Source organism: Melitaea cinxia, chromosome 13 (genome assembly GCF_905220565.1).
Source record: "Melitaea cinxia chromosome 13, ilMelCinx1.1, whole genome shotgun sequence".
In the NCBI taxonomy this organism is placed as follows: domain Eukaryota; kingdom Metazoa; phylum Arthropoda; class Insecta; order Lepidoptera; family Nymphalidae; genus Melitaea; species Melitaea cinxia.
In genome coordinates, this window is record NC_059406.1 from 5,555,935 (window position 1) to 5,573,232 (window position 17,298).

A 17,298-nucleotide genomic window follows, 5' to 3' on the forward strand; every position below is an offset into this window, starting at 1 on the left:
ATATTTGCATATAAATAAATTGTGAACTATTTTAAAAAAAATGTAACTACAAACCGAATTTTGAAGTCTTATAAGTAAAGATACAAAAGTACGTAGTTTAAAAAACTCATTCATACATTTTATTAATCTTAGAAATAAATAAGTACAACTGCCATGAACGTTTCAGTTTTAAATTAAAACAACAATTCCAGTAACAAATAGTTAAAAATATAATTTAAGCTATAAATTGCCAAATTCGAATTTCAATTTATAAATCCCTGAAATTATTGAACTGGAATTCAAAATTACAAATCCCACGTTTATCATAATTTCTCGAAAACAGAAATTCTTAAAATGAGCTTTAAAACACTACTTTTAAACAGTATAATTTTGTATTGTTAACTTATAAACGTAAGCCTAAATTGTATTATTCTCATCTATTCTGGGAAAACATTTTTTTTTGGAAATTTAATGAAAACGATTCAAATCAAATTATTTTCATGTCAACAGTGTCGAAAGCAGAAATACTTTCCGGTCCAGAGTTGTTCGTGAGAGCGGGGTCGGATATCAATCTCACTTGCGTCGCGAAACACGCCCCTGATCCACCGAGGTGAGCAAAGATTTTATTTAATGATATCGTACACACACAGACAAGCCAATGTATTTTATCTTTACCAGACTATCAAAAGTATCTGTTGTATCAGACTACTAGAATAAAATTACATAATATTCGTAATTAATCTCAGCTCAGCGGTCACAGAACTGACCTGCTATCCTTGTAGTCGCGGGATCAATACTCGCTCATGACAAATATTTATATTATTGGCCGTATAGATATTTGTCGTGTATATTATGTCGTTGGTTAAATAGAAAAGTGACATTAATCAAAATAGCAAATTTTGCAAAACACGCATTTTAAGGTTTTTACTTTTATTAAAATTATTTTCTCCTTATAATTTTTATATTTACGGAAGCGTTATATAAAATTTTAAAGCAGAGCGACGTTTTTCTACAATCAATATGGTGATTAGCGATGACCGCAGAGTACCGAAATGACACTGGTGTCATCTAATGAGCTTGACGTGTAATTTTATAAAGGATCTTTTATCCATATAAAAATAATGTTGTTAATAGACTCTTTCCAGTAATAATCTTACTTTTATAATGTTTTGAGAAATATAATTTTTCCATTTGACCGACGATGTGTTTTCGGACCTCCGACACAGAAAAAAAATCCTATTCAGGGCCGTTGTTTTAAATGTTGATAAAAAAAAATTGTATATGTTTAAATCTATGTACTCGTACATACAATATATGTATATGTGCTTTATGTGCACTAAAATAGGTATTTTTATTTAATTTATTTATTTTAATTTATTGAGAAAGCATACAGTGATACATTTTAACAATTACTTAAAAAAAGATAATATCTAAGCACCATTTAGTTGCTTTAGCAAGTAAATTACAATTAAAATATCTTTGTGGTTTATTTATAATTTATTTATATCATATACCATCTTTCTACTAGCATATTCTCTATACGTGTTTAGGGGTGCAAGGAATAGGGTGTAAAGTTCCATCCACCCTCGCAAAGGGAGGATCCTCCGACCAGACGTGAATTGTGTCTGGTGGGCTACTGACGGTTGTTGTCGGGTACTTGTATATATATTCAATCGCTCTGATAACTTTGATATCGCGATGTAGGATACGTCAGTTTTCTCTAGTTTGTATGTCGTGAGATAGATGCCGCCACACGTGTATTGTCTCGAAGTGATCGCTATTTAGTGATAAAACTGCCTATTGCACTATATTTATTTGTTTATTGTTCAGAAAAATGGTTTGTTAGTATAAATATGTACGTTAAGTAGAAGAGAAACTTCATTAAGGTAGGATACAGCAGGATCCTGCTCAAAATCTGGAACAGCTTGACTGGAGAAGTACCTCAACTTTATAGAAGATCACAGTTAAATAATACTGCTCTCAAGTGTTATGTTCCTGTGGTGAGTAAGGTGGCCAGAGCTCTTTGGAAAGGTCGGGGGTAGAATCGATAACGCGCTTGCCATGTTTCTGGAGTTGTGAACATCTATGCGCTACAGTATCCGCTTACCATCAAGGTGGGCCGTAAGCTTGTTTGCCGACCTCATTGCATAAAGATAAAAGCATACGCACATACATATATGAGTGGAATTTTAATCTTCGATTGATAGTCTAACCGTTAGACTATCAATCGTAGATTAAAATTCTAAGTTAGACTAGAGTCTTCTTTAATTTTATATCAATGTATGAAGTTTATTTGTAAATTAGCGCCAGATAATTGAGGAGCCTGTAGATAAGAACCAAAAACTGAACATACTACAAGACAAGCAAAATTTACCGATCTAAACTTTTTAGACAAGTTAATTAAACTGACTGAAGTTGTGTTAAGCGTACAAGTTTGCTGTTTTCAATTTATAAACATTTCCGTTGCCGCATTTTTGTCAAACTTATTTCTATACCACAGGAGTACTATAGAGCATGTTTTAATTTTCTTTTTTTAAGTTATAATCAGAACTTTTTTATCACTTAGCACGTATATTCACATGCTACAGTTGCACGTGCTTTAAAAAAGTATCGATCATATTTTTATATCACTCATCATCACTTTAGCTTATCGCAGTCCACTGCTGAAACTCATGTGTGTTGCCATAGTTACCACTCTGAGTAAGCGGGTTGGTGACCGCAGGACTGGCTTTGTCGCACTGAAAACGCTGCTGCTCGTCTTCAGCCTTTGTATTTCAAAGCCAGCAGTTGTATGGCTCTTCCGCCATCGGTCGGCTTTTTAAGTTCCAAGGTGGTAGGTGACTTTTCAAGTTGCCGTAGACACATCGCTTATTATAATAAATATTATATATATATATATATCATCATCATCATTACAGCCTATACAGTCCACTGCTGGACATAGGCCTCCACAAGTTCACGCCAAAAATAACGTGAACTCATGTGTTTTGCCCATAGTCACCACGCTGGGCAGGCGGGTTGATGACCGCAGTACTGGCTTTGTCGCACCGAAGACGCTGCTGCCCGTCTTCGGCCTGTGTATTTCAAAGCCAGCAGTTGGATGGTTATCCCGCCATCGGTCGGCTTCTTAAGTTCCAAGGTGGTTGTGGAACCTTGTTATCCCTTAGTCGCCTCTTACGACACCCACGGGAAGAGAGGGGGTGGCTAAATTCTTTAGTGCCGTAGCCTCACAGCACGGCTTATATATATTATATATATATATATATATATATATATAAGCCGCAGGACATTTTTATATACTTAACTTACAATTTTATTTAATTACTAGCTGTGCCTGCGACTTCATGCGCATGTTCCGTTATTGTTCAGTTCGCAGAGTTATAAAATAAATAAATTTCTAAAATAAAAGTAGCACAAGTTACTCCTTATTACATCAGCTATCTACTAGTGAAGGTCCCATCAAAATCAGTCCAGCCGTTTCAGAGATTAACAGGAACAAACAGACAGACGGACGGACAAAAATTGTTAAAAAATGTTATTTTGGTTACCGTGTATACATCCATGTACATTTATTAAAAGCGTTTATTTTAAAATTACAAACAGAATCTCCAATTTTATTTATTTGTATTTTCGATTTAGCGGTTACATCGTTCCATAGCTTAATTGGCTAAAGCACCGACACGGTAAGTCGGAGATGCAGGTTCGATCCCCTCTGGAACGGTCGATTTTTGATATGATATTAAAAATTGTTTATAGCAAGTAAAGTCTGGGACCTGGTGGCTCGACGGGTTTTTCGATTTGGCTTCCAATAAGTTTTTTTATTCTTTTAATTTTTTTATGAGTGTAGCCTATACTCAGACATAAACGTATCATTCAAACATAGAACATTATTATAACATGTATATAAAAAGAGAACTATTCGCTTGTTTATAAAACGTATTAATATTCCTTCCTTACCCTTTGACCTTTTCTTTCCCTTTGGTTACAATGTTCCTGTTCGACAAAACTATATAATTTGCTGTTCTCTATCAATAAATTGTTCTGTTATCAATAAAACGTTTATTTCAACTTTTTATTTCATGCATTATTAGCTGAGATATACGTAACATATTTGTAGTAGAACTTTTTTGTAGTAGAATAATAAATAATAATCAAAACTTAAATATTGGTTGCTCATTTGTTTGTATCTTCGAAAATCATGTCAACTTTTTGGCGATGGAATTCAGAAGTAACTTTTACTGGAGGATAGGTTTCAAATAATTCAGATACTTCAAAATCCCGTATAATAGTTTCAATACTTTCAACACTATTTATTCCTCACCAAAACATAAATGTCATTTCTAAAGTATGCAAGATTACGTATCAGCCTGTAATACTCTACTGCTGGGCATAGGCCTCTTTTCCCACGTGGGAGAAATATCACAGCTTAATCCAGCACGCTGCTCCAATGCGGGTTGACGGATATATTCCCTACTACGAGTGACGATCGCATCAGGTGTACATGATAGCAAAGGGGACCGACGGCTTAACATGCTCTCTGAGGTACGATAGAGAAGAGACCTACAAGGACTGCACAAACACTCAGACTACGGCAAACATCTGTATGGCCAATACAAATGTTTGTCATGTGCGGGGTTTGAGCCCGCAACCGCCAGCGCAACAGCCACAAACCAGTGCTGTGACCATTGCACCAACGCGTCGTCTTACAAGATAAATGAGTGGTTAATGACACAACCAAAACTGAAATCCTTTAATTTTGGGTTTCGTGTCAGAAGGTTACATTCGTCATACACCAGGGTTAAATGTAACACTAATCGTATTCATTGAAAGTATTTCAATGAATATAAGGTTTGGGACAGAAAAACTTTACAAATATAAAGGCAGACATATGGTTTATGAATTAATACGGCATTTTTTTATTTTTTTATGATAAGGAATATGTTTTCAATTTTAGTATGCTTAACTGGCTGTTTGTATCTGTAGCAATGTGAGTCTCGGTAGACTTTTAAACAGGGAAAGACTGGTGCCCATTTACGTTGTTAGATATAAATATTACTTTAAAAATATTTAATATATATATCAGTCAACTGTTCTATAAAACATGGGCATTATTTTATCTACCCGGTTTTAATTTCAGGTTTTCCAACAGTAGAGAAGTAAATAAACATCTTATATTCATATAAATTCTTAAGTTTTTTTTTTTTTTTTTTGATAAATGGCATATTTAAACGGGATAAACGAACGACAACAATACTAATATTGGGTGAACATTGATTTTTGCGCACACATTAATATTCTTTGATTGAATACACGTCACATTTGTAAGCTGAATTATCTCATCAGTCTAAAAGGGTACGCTTGCATCTGATACAGCTTTTACGTAATGAAGAGGCAAGCAGAGATAAGTACAGCTCTCTAAATTTTAGCTTATTTTTTTTAGCTGAAACTATTTTTGTAACTTATTGAGTTATAATTTAATAATCTATAATAATAATATATATAAAAGCGAAAGGTCACTCATTCATCACGAAATCTCCGAAACTATAACACCTACAAACTTGAAATTTGGCAGGTAGGCTCCTTACAAAACGTAGGCATCCGCTAAGAACGGATTTTACGAAACTCGACCCCTAAGGGGGTGAAACCGGGGTTGGAAGTTTGTATGAAAGTCCTATGTTTTTGAAGTAAGAGACTTAAAATTTAAAATGTAAGCTCTATAGATGGTGAAAAGGTAACCAAATAATGAATATTTAGAAATCAACCCCTTTTTGGGGTTAAAACGGGGGATCGTAGGCTGACTCACTGATCACGAAATCTCCGAAACTATAACACATACAAACTTGAAATTTAGCAGGGAGGTTCCTTATAGGACGTAGACATTTGCTAAGAACCGATTTTACGAAACTCGACCCCTAAGGGGGTGAAACGGGGGTTGGTAGTTTGAATGAAAGTCCTATGTTTTTGAAGTAAGAGACTTGAAATTTAAAATGTAAAGTCTATAGATGGTGAAAAGGAGTCCAAATAATGTATTTTTAGAGATCAACTCCTTTTTGGGGTTAAACCGGGGGATGGTAGGTTGGCTCCCTCATAACGAAATCTCCGAAACTATAACAGATACAAACTCGAAATTTGGCAGGTAGTTTCCTTATGGGGTGTAGACATCTGCTAAGAACTGGTTTTATGAAATTCAACCCTTAAAGGGGTAAAACGGGGGTTGGAAGATTGTATGAAAGTTCTATATTTTTGAAGTAAGAGACTTGAAATGTAAAATGTGTGCTCTATAGATGATGAGATGGTGTCCAAATAATGCATCGTAATCTATATATATATAAAAGAGAAAGGTCACTGACTCACTCATCACGAGAACTCAAAAACCGCTGGGGGGTTCATCCATCCAGGATGGACAAAGATGAAATTTGGCAGGGAGGTAGATTATAGTTAGTAAGCGTCCGCTAAGAACGGATTTTGCGATATTCCACCGCTAAGGGGCTTAATTGGGGTTGATAGTTTGTATGAAACATATAAGTTCGCCTGATAGGTTATTTATACTGCTGCCTGAAAAAAAAACTAAGAATGTGGTGTATAGAGAGGTTTTATAAAAACAACTATTAAATTATACTAAATTGTGCCTTTTAATAATTGTGTTTGCTCACAAACGAAAAAAAAAACCGACTTCAATTACATCGACAAGTAATACAACGTAGATCGACGAAAAAATATTCAAGCAACTACGCGTTATCAAAGATTACTCAAAAAGTAGTTATCAGACCTCAATAAAATTTATATGTAACCACATGATAAACATCAGCTTTCGATTAAATTAAAAATTATCAAAATCGGCACACCCAGTAAAAAGTTATTGCGGATTTTCGAGAGTTTCCCTCGATTTCTCTAGGATCCCATCATCAGATCCTGGTTCCCAACAAAAAAAGAATTATCAAAATCGGTACATCCAGTAGAAAGTTATGCAGTATAATACAACGTAGGTCGACGAAAAAAGCGTCAAGTAAAAACGCATTATTAGATATAACTCGAAAAGTAGTTGTTAGATCCCAAATAAATTTAAATGGGACCAATTAGCACATACCACCTTTCGATTAAAATAAAATTTGTCGAAATCGGTCTACCCGGTAAAAAGTTCTGATGTAACATACATAAAAAAAAACAGTCGAATTGAGAACCTCCTTCTTTTTTGGAAGTCGGTTAAAAAGTTACTCAGTGTGATAAGCATTTCAAGTAACTGAAATAAAACAATAATTTGCGTTAAACATCTTAATAGTAATGCATATCTTTATAACCACGCGGATGTAGTCGCGGGCAACAGTTAGTGTATTATAAAACAAAGTCTCCAAAAGTGTATGTGATCGATTCCCTCAAATTCTACTGAACGGATTTTCATGCTTTAAGAGGAAGGTTTACGTAACGGCTAAGTCGATTTTGATGAGAGTTTCACTGGAAGTTTGCCGGGAAAACTTTGTGACACACTGATTTCAACGCGGGCGAAGCCGCGGGCACAGCTAGTATATAATAAATGTACTAATTAAATATTAATTTTGTTTATACAAAATCGTCTTCTTAAGATTACAGTTTATTAATATTGATTTCGAAATTAATAAATTTTTCATTGTAGGCGAGTTAATGATTAAGGCGAGTTAATGATTTTTTTACATGTATTTGTTAAAAACTTGGTGTATACTTTATTATACAGTTTTAATATTAAGCGGTCTTAATTTAATATTGATGTATATTACTTATTTCACCGTATTAATATTATATTAAACATGGAATTTCATTACAGTCAACTTGGGTGAATATAAAAATTTTGATATCTACTTTGAATAGAAAACTCTTTAATCAAAGAAATGACGAAAAATTTTCGTATTTTTTGTCGCGGCGATTACAGCTCACATTTAGAAGATGATATCTTAATGAAAATGACGAACTAGAGAACACAAAAAATCGTTCTACTAAAAGTAATTAGCCTTCTTTAGTCTTCATTTTTTACAGTCGGTATAAGATTACTTTTAATAAATGTTTTAAATAGAATATAATAGCGACATATATCCCTCTATAATTCAAGTAATAAATTAATTCGTTATTGTATTTTGGGTTTTGTATTTCCATATTAAACCACATGTAGTACACACGTCGGTGTCGCTATCTTCACTGACTTTGAGATTTAAAGTTTTCCTCCATGTAGGAAGGACACATCCTTCCTAGCTCCGGTATTGGAGTAACATGATTTAGTTGAGAGTTGACAATGTTGATATGTTTATATTGGGAAAAAGGAAATAGGGAAGGTCGGTTCTCATATATTCGTACAAAATCCTCATATACATATGATAGAACTTCATTTAAGGTAAGATTTAGACCATGTAGATGTTGAAAGATGACCAATTATCAACATTAAGTGTTTTTACACATTATGAATTATATCTACAATATATACTTATTTTATTACAAAGGTAATTAAAAATCAATATTAAATCAATGATATGTGTGAATATAAATATACACACGTTAGAAAAGATCGATACCTTATGCATCTAAGATAGTCTGAATTTATTGTCTCGTGACAACAGGGCAACTAATTTATACTATTTTTTTGAAACTAGCAAACAGATTTTTACTGTTTCTAAAACTTTTGTTACTTTGTGTTAGGAGCACAAAGTTCCTGAATATTGTAAGCATTTGTCAAAAGAAACCTAAGTTGACCTCAGAAAGTATACGCTAGGATAGATGCCTTAATCAAAGCGAAAACTTTAATTCTTATTTTGTCTATGGTGCCATACTGTGCACCTGACTCATCTGTATAAAAAAATTATAACAAAAATAAATAAATAAATAAATACTTCACACTCGACGGCCCCCAGTAGGATTTCCTCCTGTGTCGGAGGTCCGGAAACACACACAATACACAAGCACAACGCCCAGACCACGAAAACATTTACATGGCCGATATACATGTCTGTCGTGAGCGGGAATCGAACCCGCGACCGCCAGCGCAACATCCAGTGCTATGACCGCTGCGCCAACGCGTCGTCAAATAAGTACCATAACGTAACAACGTCATAAAACACAAAAAGTAACTATGGAGTTCTTTTCCTTATCCCTTAGTGAAAAAAGCCTTTAATTAGTTTTTCCAATTTTTAATTCACGTTTATGAAAACAATTAGGAAGAGGGTTACTTTATTATTAAACAAAAAAATAATTAACTCCTTAACCCTCGAATTTTTGATTTCTTACTTTAATTATGATACAATGGACAAACAAAGCTCCGCTTAATTACGTAAATATCAATTTAGATATGTATACGGTTTGGCGAATACCAAAACGGATTTGATATACCGGTATTATAACCACCCCGTTTTATGTTTATGCCACATTAAACACTGCGATCGTTTCATTTGGTAATCATACATATTACAAAGCAAATATATTGTAAAAGCAATATATGTATAAATGTATATAAATAAAATATTCAATTAATATTTTTAACGTAAGGTTATGTATTAATAAGGTAGGCAACTTATTTTTAGTTAGCTGAAGACTGAAAAAGTTACACATTTTCTTTAAAATACACATACAAATAATAAAAATATTATAATATATATATTATAGACAGATTTGTGGCAAGAACCAAACCTATAACCCCCCAGAGCAGAAAGCCGTTTTACTGCAAACTGCACTAACGGGCTGATCTAGCTGTTATTACACTGAACCGCAAAGTTAAGGAAGGTAGAAGGTCAATATCTTCAAAAAGTACCAGAAAGTCGCATTAAGCCAGTGGTGATAGAAAATGGAACTTTAATTTCAGAACGACATATTATTGAAATTTTGAATAACTACGTTGATGCAATTTTATTGGACATTTTTATACAAGACAATGCCTGCCCCCATACAGCTTAGATACTATTTTCCTATTTTCACGAATTCGGTATCACACATACGGAGTGGCCAGTACGCAGCCTCTACTTAAACTCCATTGAGCATTCATGGGACGAACTGGGACGAAGTGTTCGTCAGCGGAATTCGCCGCTGACCACGCTACATGAAATGAAAGAAGCTCTAATAGAGGAATGGTAGAATAGTCCACAGCATCACCTTAAAAACCTGATAGAAAGTATGCCAAAGTGCATATTAGAAGTATTGCGAGCTCGCGAAGGCCACACAAAGTACTAAAATGCGTGAACCAATCTACATTCACGAAAATACTAAAAAAACTAATCATTTTCATTTATTCTACGCTTTAATAAAAATAAAAAATTGAGATCCATTTTTTTTTATTTTCATTTAAACACATTAAAATATTCTTTGATTTAGTCTTTATTTCATAAAGCTTTGTCAGGAATTTTCTAACCGACCCTTTTTCTATGCGGTCCTATTTATTTTACTATTCAAGTAAAGTGTTAATATTATGTATCTCCGTTATGTAATATAATATAACAACATGTAAAATTCTGTAAATGTTATGTTATATTATGAATATCTTATTCCATTAAAGCATTGAAGCTTATTCCGCTTCCCTATTCATCTGTCAGTTGATAGATAAACATGTTTCAGAAATACCTTTGAGATACATAAATTTCCTCATAGCGTTTTCCTCGTAATGATTTCTTTAACGCAAAAACTTATTAATTGTTGTTTGTTACTAGACTGTATTTACCTGCCAATTTCATTAAATAACCACGTTTCGTTTATTATTCAAGATCTCAAACAAGATCAAGATCTTTGCGTTTTTTATAGTTAAGTATAGTTTTTTTAAGTATGGAATAAAAGTTAGATTATAGATATAGTGATTTAAAAATAACAAATAGCACAATGCTTGACAAAAGCCTTCCTAAATTTTATTAATGTGTATTTATATAACCTGTGTCTTTGAGTAATACCGTAGCATTCTACTAGTGAAACAATTTAAAAAATAGGTTCAGTAGTTTTAATTTTATTCAAATAAAAAAAAACTTTCCTCTACGTAATATTAGTATATATTACAGATATTACATCTGACTTGTACATTAAAACGTATATTACATAAAACATATTTACATTAAACGAGTATCAAAAATATTAATCAGGAATCGTTATCGATAAGTTCAACGTATCGTTTTAATAAACTTAATGTGTTTTGTCACACGACCTAAATATCCCGCATCCATAAACATGATAAGCTTATTTTCTGATAAAAGGGTCGGTCGAGGTCCCTAAGTGAGGCATTCTTTGCCTATCACCATTTAATGGTACCATGTCCCTGAGATCTTTCAGCGAGGGACGTTCAATTTGAATATTGATGGGGTGATAGACTGTATAACATAAAAAACGACGGTTTCGTTCAGAAAAATGTATAACTTATGTTTATTATAATATTTTTCTTTATACATTTAATAAATTATTGCGATTGATGGGTAGACATAATTTTACACTTAGCAAGAGTATTGGCAGGTATCAGGTTCTTAATTATTTTATCTATTATTCAGAAAATTTTGTTATGAATTAAATTACGTATTCTTATAATTCCATTAGTACGTAGACAATCATTCGAATTAAATCAAATCAACTCCAAGAACTAAAAGCCATAAAGTTTTTTTTAATAATACGATTTTTTAATACCAATTTCCTTAGTACACATTCCATACACAATAATAGATGACGACCATGATCCAGTATATATAATATGTGAACCGACGGCATATAACGCATTAAGTCTAACATAGATAATTTCAAAGCTGCATTTGCCTTTAAAATCAATTTTGAGCTCAATGGTATTACGAATGTCACGAGTATTACGAGTAGAAGTCAAGTATACTTTACAAGAAATTCTAAGTCGAGTAATTGAGTGTCGCGGCAGATTAGTCTCCAACACTTTTCGTTCTTGTGGCGTACGTTTTAGTAGGTCCCTTACCGTGTATTTTCGTGCTTTATCGAGTAGATATAGCTGTCGGTCGGGGATTGTTATCAAAAAAATCTGCTCTCGCACGTCTGATATCGATATTCTCACAGTAATTTTCACTTAAATACAACCATAGAGGATAGTATTTATATGCTTAGCATATTTATTTATTACTTACTGGCTGAATCGGCAGAGGTTTTCCTATCCTGCGTATCCGAGTCTATCTAATATAAAATCGGGTAGTACTGATCCAGCCGTTCTCGAGTTTTAATTTTTATTTACATATATTATTTATCATACAGACAGTAAACGTTTATATTTGTCGACATACATGTGACGATAATGATAATAGGTTTAATTTACAAGTAGTCATACAATTTGTCCTATCTGTTTCATACAATAGAATTGAGAGAGGTCGTGTGATAAAAAATAAAGATGTCAATTATTGTCAATAAAATACTGACTGAAGGAAAAATTAAATTAAAAAATGAAATTATGACAGTACCTACAATAATTTTATAAAAACAAAAGATAGCAAGATGACGTAAATTAATAATAAATAATTATTGTAAGTTTAACATACACACAGTCGACTCTTCTTAAAGTAGGCAACTTACACAGACACATTCAAAAGACAAAAAAAAACAAAGATATATATACAATTTTTTTTTACCCATGACACTGAAGCGGAAAGCAGTTTCACGACTTAATACGAAAGCAGGCGAGCCAAACAGACTTTACAATATATAGTACAATTATAGATATATGCCTTAAGAAGAGTTAGAAATAGGTGCAAAATTATTCTATTTGTATATATTTTACATGCATAAAACATTTCTATGGGTTTTATTTGCAAATACGTCCCTCCATCGAGCCTCTTTTACATATTTGTTCCAACCAATGACGTAACATTTCTTACTTACTACAACTATTTTGTGAAAAAAGCTTAGGACCTGGGTTAGTGATGAAACTACTTGACATATGGCGGTTTTCAACAGATAACATTCTGTAATATATTTATTCTTTTGTTTAATCAAACTCCATTCTATCTGTCAATACTTCTTTTCTTAACGCTTAAAAGTTTTTTATTTTTTATTTTTATTTTTTACGTTTGACCTTTTTTACCGCCTAGTGATAAAATCTATCAGCAATTTTTATGAAAGATAAACTTTACAATAATCAGTTTTAAAGGTCAAAAGAAAAGGTCTTATTTTTCACCGTTATGAGTTCACAATTACTTTGACAGACTTCGTTAAAAATTAAAGTTAATAATTCATTGTACTATTATGAAATACGTGAAAATACAAACTAGAAAATACAAAAGCGATTTTCTCATTGTTAGTGATTTCTGATAGACAACCCCTGTCTGTGAAGGAAACATCGGTAACATGATAGACAACGCGCTTGCGATGCTTCTGGTGTGTGTTGCAAGCTTAATATAAGGTAATCGCTTATAACCAGACATGTTTGCCTACCTAGTTGTATAATACGATGATAAATACACGATAGCTATATATTTAAATACATCTAAATAAAAATAATTACACACGAATTTTACTGATATTAGAAATATTTTCATTCGTAAGTTTACATTTCCGTCCATTCAGAAATTATCAATTAAAAATGTAATATCTGTTTCAGTTTTATATACTGGTATCGAGGAGAGCAGGTAGTAAATTATGCTCAGCGTGGCGGGATTAGCGTTGAGACCGAGCAGCGGACTCGGACCAGCCGACTCCTCATTGCGCGAGCAGCACCTCATGACTCTGGAAACTACACGTGCGCTCCGAGCAGTTCAGGTAAGCTTTATAACACGTCATGAAATATTATGTCCGGCAATCAGGGCAAGAAATAATAATTTAGTCCTAATTAAATACGAAACAAAAAATCATGACATATGTATTGCATTCACTAGATTTATAGAGATCCCACCAGATACGGTGTGACTCACCTTTTTTAACGTAATAACATATTTTAATACCGTATCATATAACGTCCTTGTATTATTTTGAAATTACTGTTCACTATTAAAATATATAGTCAGTTTTATCTTTATACTCAGGAAATATATTAAAAGATTTTAAAGACAGGATGAAAATAAAACTTTGAAAAATAAAATAAAACCCCATATTTAAAAACATACCAAACCATTAAAAAAATAATTTCTGTGTTATAAAAAAGCGTTACTCCTGAATTATGCTTTCTTCCAAATTATAGCTAAACATATTGTTAAAAATTCAACTGAAATTTCAAGATTATTATTTTTTTTTTATAATAGCTCAGTGCGATTTTTTATAGTTTTACTAAAATTCAAGGCAGTTATCATTATACTCGTAATAATTTTTTTGAAATAATGGTATAAATAGCACGCTCTTACTTAATATTATGTTTGCACATGCCCCCGACAGAAATGCCAGCAAACGCAATGCGGATCCGACATGCGGAGACTAAATTTGTTTTAACTTTACTGGCTGGCCGAGAAACTTGTTCTGAAAATATTCGAAGTAACTTATTATTGGTACTCGCATACGTGGATCTTAGTTTCATAACTAACTTCTAGTTTCAACATACTATTCCGTATTGATATAATGTCTTCACACTATCGCATCTGTAAAACATGAGTCGTGTTCTGTAAACATATTAATATTAATTACAAGATAAATATGTGCCATATCTGCTTTAATTAAGAAATTGATCCTTGGTTGTATTTTTTTTTTTTTGAAGTAGTGTTTTACAATATGTTGATTATACGTTATTTAGGATTCAGGTTAGCGCAAGTTTATCTTACTCAGGTGTTGTAAAGGCAAGAATTTCAGAGGTCCATCAAATTTCTTAGAGTGGCAGCGGTAAAGTAATAAAGAAGAAGAAACTTGGCCACCTGAGACTTTAACGCGTTTTGATATTAAATATGAATAGATTTCTCTTTGATTACGCGATCTAAACAGTTTACAGGTGTATTGTTTATTCGTGATTGATCCGAAAATAAATCGAAATTAAATGTATTTCTTTTTTTTTGTTTTACATCTTTACGCATTAGAATAATTGAAAAATATTAATTTTTACATAATATTTTGTCGTCAATATTAAAACGAACATAAACGATATCGTACATACACTGTAAAATTTTTTTGTAAAATTATCATTTTTTTACTCAACATGAGATGGCTAAATTACTAATCAGTGTGTATGAATTCAAATTATAACACATTTTGAGTAATTTTCCAAGACATATGAGAAAATTTGCTAAGATGCGCTTTAATTTTACAATCTTAGAGTATAAATCTTACTTGTATTGTAATTTCACGGAACAGTTTATTAAATTTTAATAACAAACTTTGAAGATTTACCAAAATTTTTAGTAATTTTGTTATTATTTTTACAATTTGAACTGTAAAATTACACAATACATTGTAAAATTACTAAAAAATACTATTTGTCTGTTGCCATGTATAATTTTACTAAACAGGTTATCAATTTTCGATACCAAGCTCCTTAAATTTACTAACATTGTTTGTGTTTTGAATTACTAATTTTGTTGTAAATTTACAAAACAATATTGTAATTTAAACTACAATCAAAGTATTGAAAATTCAAAAAATTTTTTTGGTATTTTTACTATTCTTATTGTAAAATTACACAATGTATTGTAAAATTACTAAAAAATACTATTTTTCTTTAGCCTTGTTTAATTTTACTAAACACGCTGTCGACTTTCGTTTCCAAGCTTCGTAAATTTACAAACATTGTGCGTATTTTAATTTAATCTGTGGTCTAGTAAGATTGTGAAACAATAGTTAAATTCGAATTCTAATGAATTCATTGGAAATTCAATAATCTTCTCATTAATTTTATTATTTTGACTGTAAAATTATACAGTGTTTTGTATAATTAACAGTATAATAGGGTAACTACTTTTTTAGATGAACCAAAATTGTTAGTATTTCGGTTTACCATAGTTTCTTGAAAGATTACAAAAAAAAATGTTTATTTACATATTATTGAAATTATTAAAAATTTATCAATATTTTTATATCATATTTATATGTAAAATTTTGATTTGAAAATTATATATAGTAAAGTTATGATTAATAAAGCATTTTTAACTTCCCTCTAAAAAAATTAAATTTTTTTTTAAAAATCGGGAAGTTATTGGTTTTACCCCGTTTTTCGAAAGTCGAGTTTTCATCATATCTCGACGTTTAAAGGCCCTAGAAAGCTTCCCTGACTATTTTTACGAGGGTGTCTGTATGTCTGTGTGGATGTGTGTGTGTACGCATGTAAACCTCTTATAACTTTTGAACGGCTTGACCGATCGAAACGAGACTCGTGGCATTCGAAAGGGTTCCACTCAACTTAGACTTCCTGAAAATTTGAAGTGAATCGATTCGGTAGATTTTGAGAAATTTAAAAATTGTATAGTAAAATTACTAATCAAATTTTCTGTAACTGCTTGGCAAATTTCCAAAAATATTTTGTAATTTTATCAAACCCAGTTCAAATGAATTGGTTGGTGTAGTTACGAAACTGCGTAGTAAATTTACTAAACATTTTTATGATCAATTATTGAATAAAATTACAAAACAGCATAGTAAATTTACTAAGCATTTTCATGATACATTCTTGAGTAAAATTACAAAACTGTATGATAAAATTACTATTTAAATCTTCTGGAACTGCTTGGTAAATTTCCAAAAACATTTTGTAATTTTCTCAAATTGAGTTGAAGCATTCTGTTTAGTAAATTTACTAAATTGTTTTGCGTTAAAACTTCCCACACATTTTTAGTAAGTTTACCAAAGAAATTTTTAACAGTGTATCATATACACATAAAGGCATTTTAGTATGTCGGTAGGTATTTTTCTCAACAATATTTTTATAGTAATATCACCTGGTACGTTTTATTTAATAAAAATGTATTACGTTTTTAATATTATGAATATTTCATACAGAGTCCGCTTCGGTGATCGTTCATGTGCTAAGCGGGGAGAGGCCAGCCGCTATGCAGAGCTCAGGCCCGCCGCTACCGCGTATCTCGCCCACAGTATTGGCAACTGCCGCTACCGCCTCCACGGTCCATCGAAGAAGACCCTGGCTTCCTGTCACCATCTCCATTCTTATTTACCAACTTACCTCAGTCTTCATAGTCATGTTTATTTTCTTCACAAACGTAGTTATTCAATTTTTCATTAATAAGACACTCGGATATCCCAATTTTCGTTCTTCGAGATGACCAATTATGGATTAAATTTGAAAATTATATGTAATTATAACTCATTGTTAATCTGCTTCACGTAAGTTGAAACTGTTTGATAAAATAACATTAATCAAGTGTATTTAAAATACAACGATTATATGCAACATATATAAATTTACGACCTTTAAAGGTAAATAAATTATGTTACGACAAAATGTATAGTTTAATGTGGTTTGAT

At 32.0% G+C, this 17,298-nt stretch overlaps 1 protein-coding gene across 1 annotated transcript in view; it reads left to right on the forward strand.

The window, feature by feature from the left end:
- LOC123659275 (hemicentin-2-like) overlaps positions 1 to 17,096 on the forward strand; it is a 42,084-nt gene extending 24,988 nt beyond the window's left edge. The window contains exons 4-6 of the mRNA XM_045594522.1: positions 490 to 589; positions 13,508 to 13,665; positions 16,816 to 17,096. Of these exons, the coding sequence (XP_045450478.1) occupies positions 490 to 589; positions 13,508 to 13,665; positions 16,816 to 17,096 (539 nt within the window). The remainder of the gene's footprint in view (positions 1 to 489; positions 590 to 13,507; positions 13,666 to 16,815) is intronic.
- Positions 17,097 to 17,298: the final 202 nt, after the last annotated feature.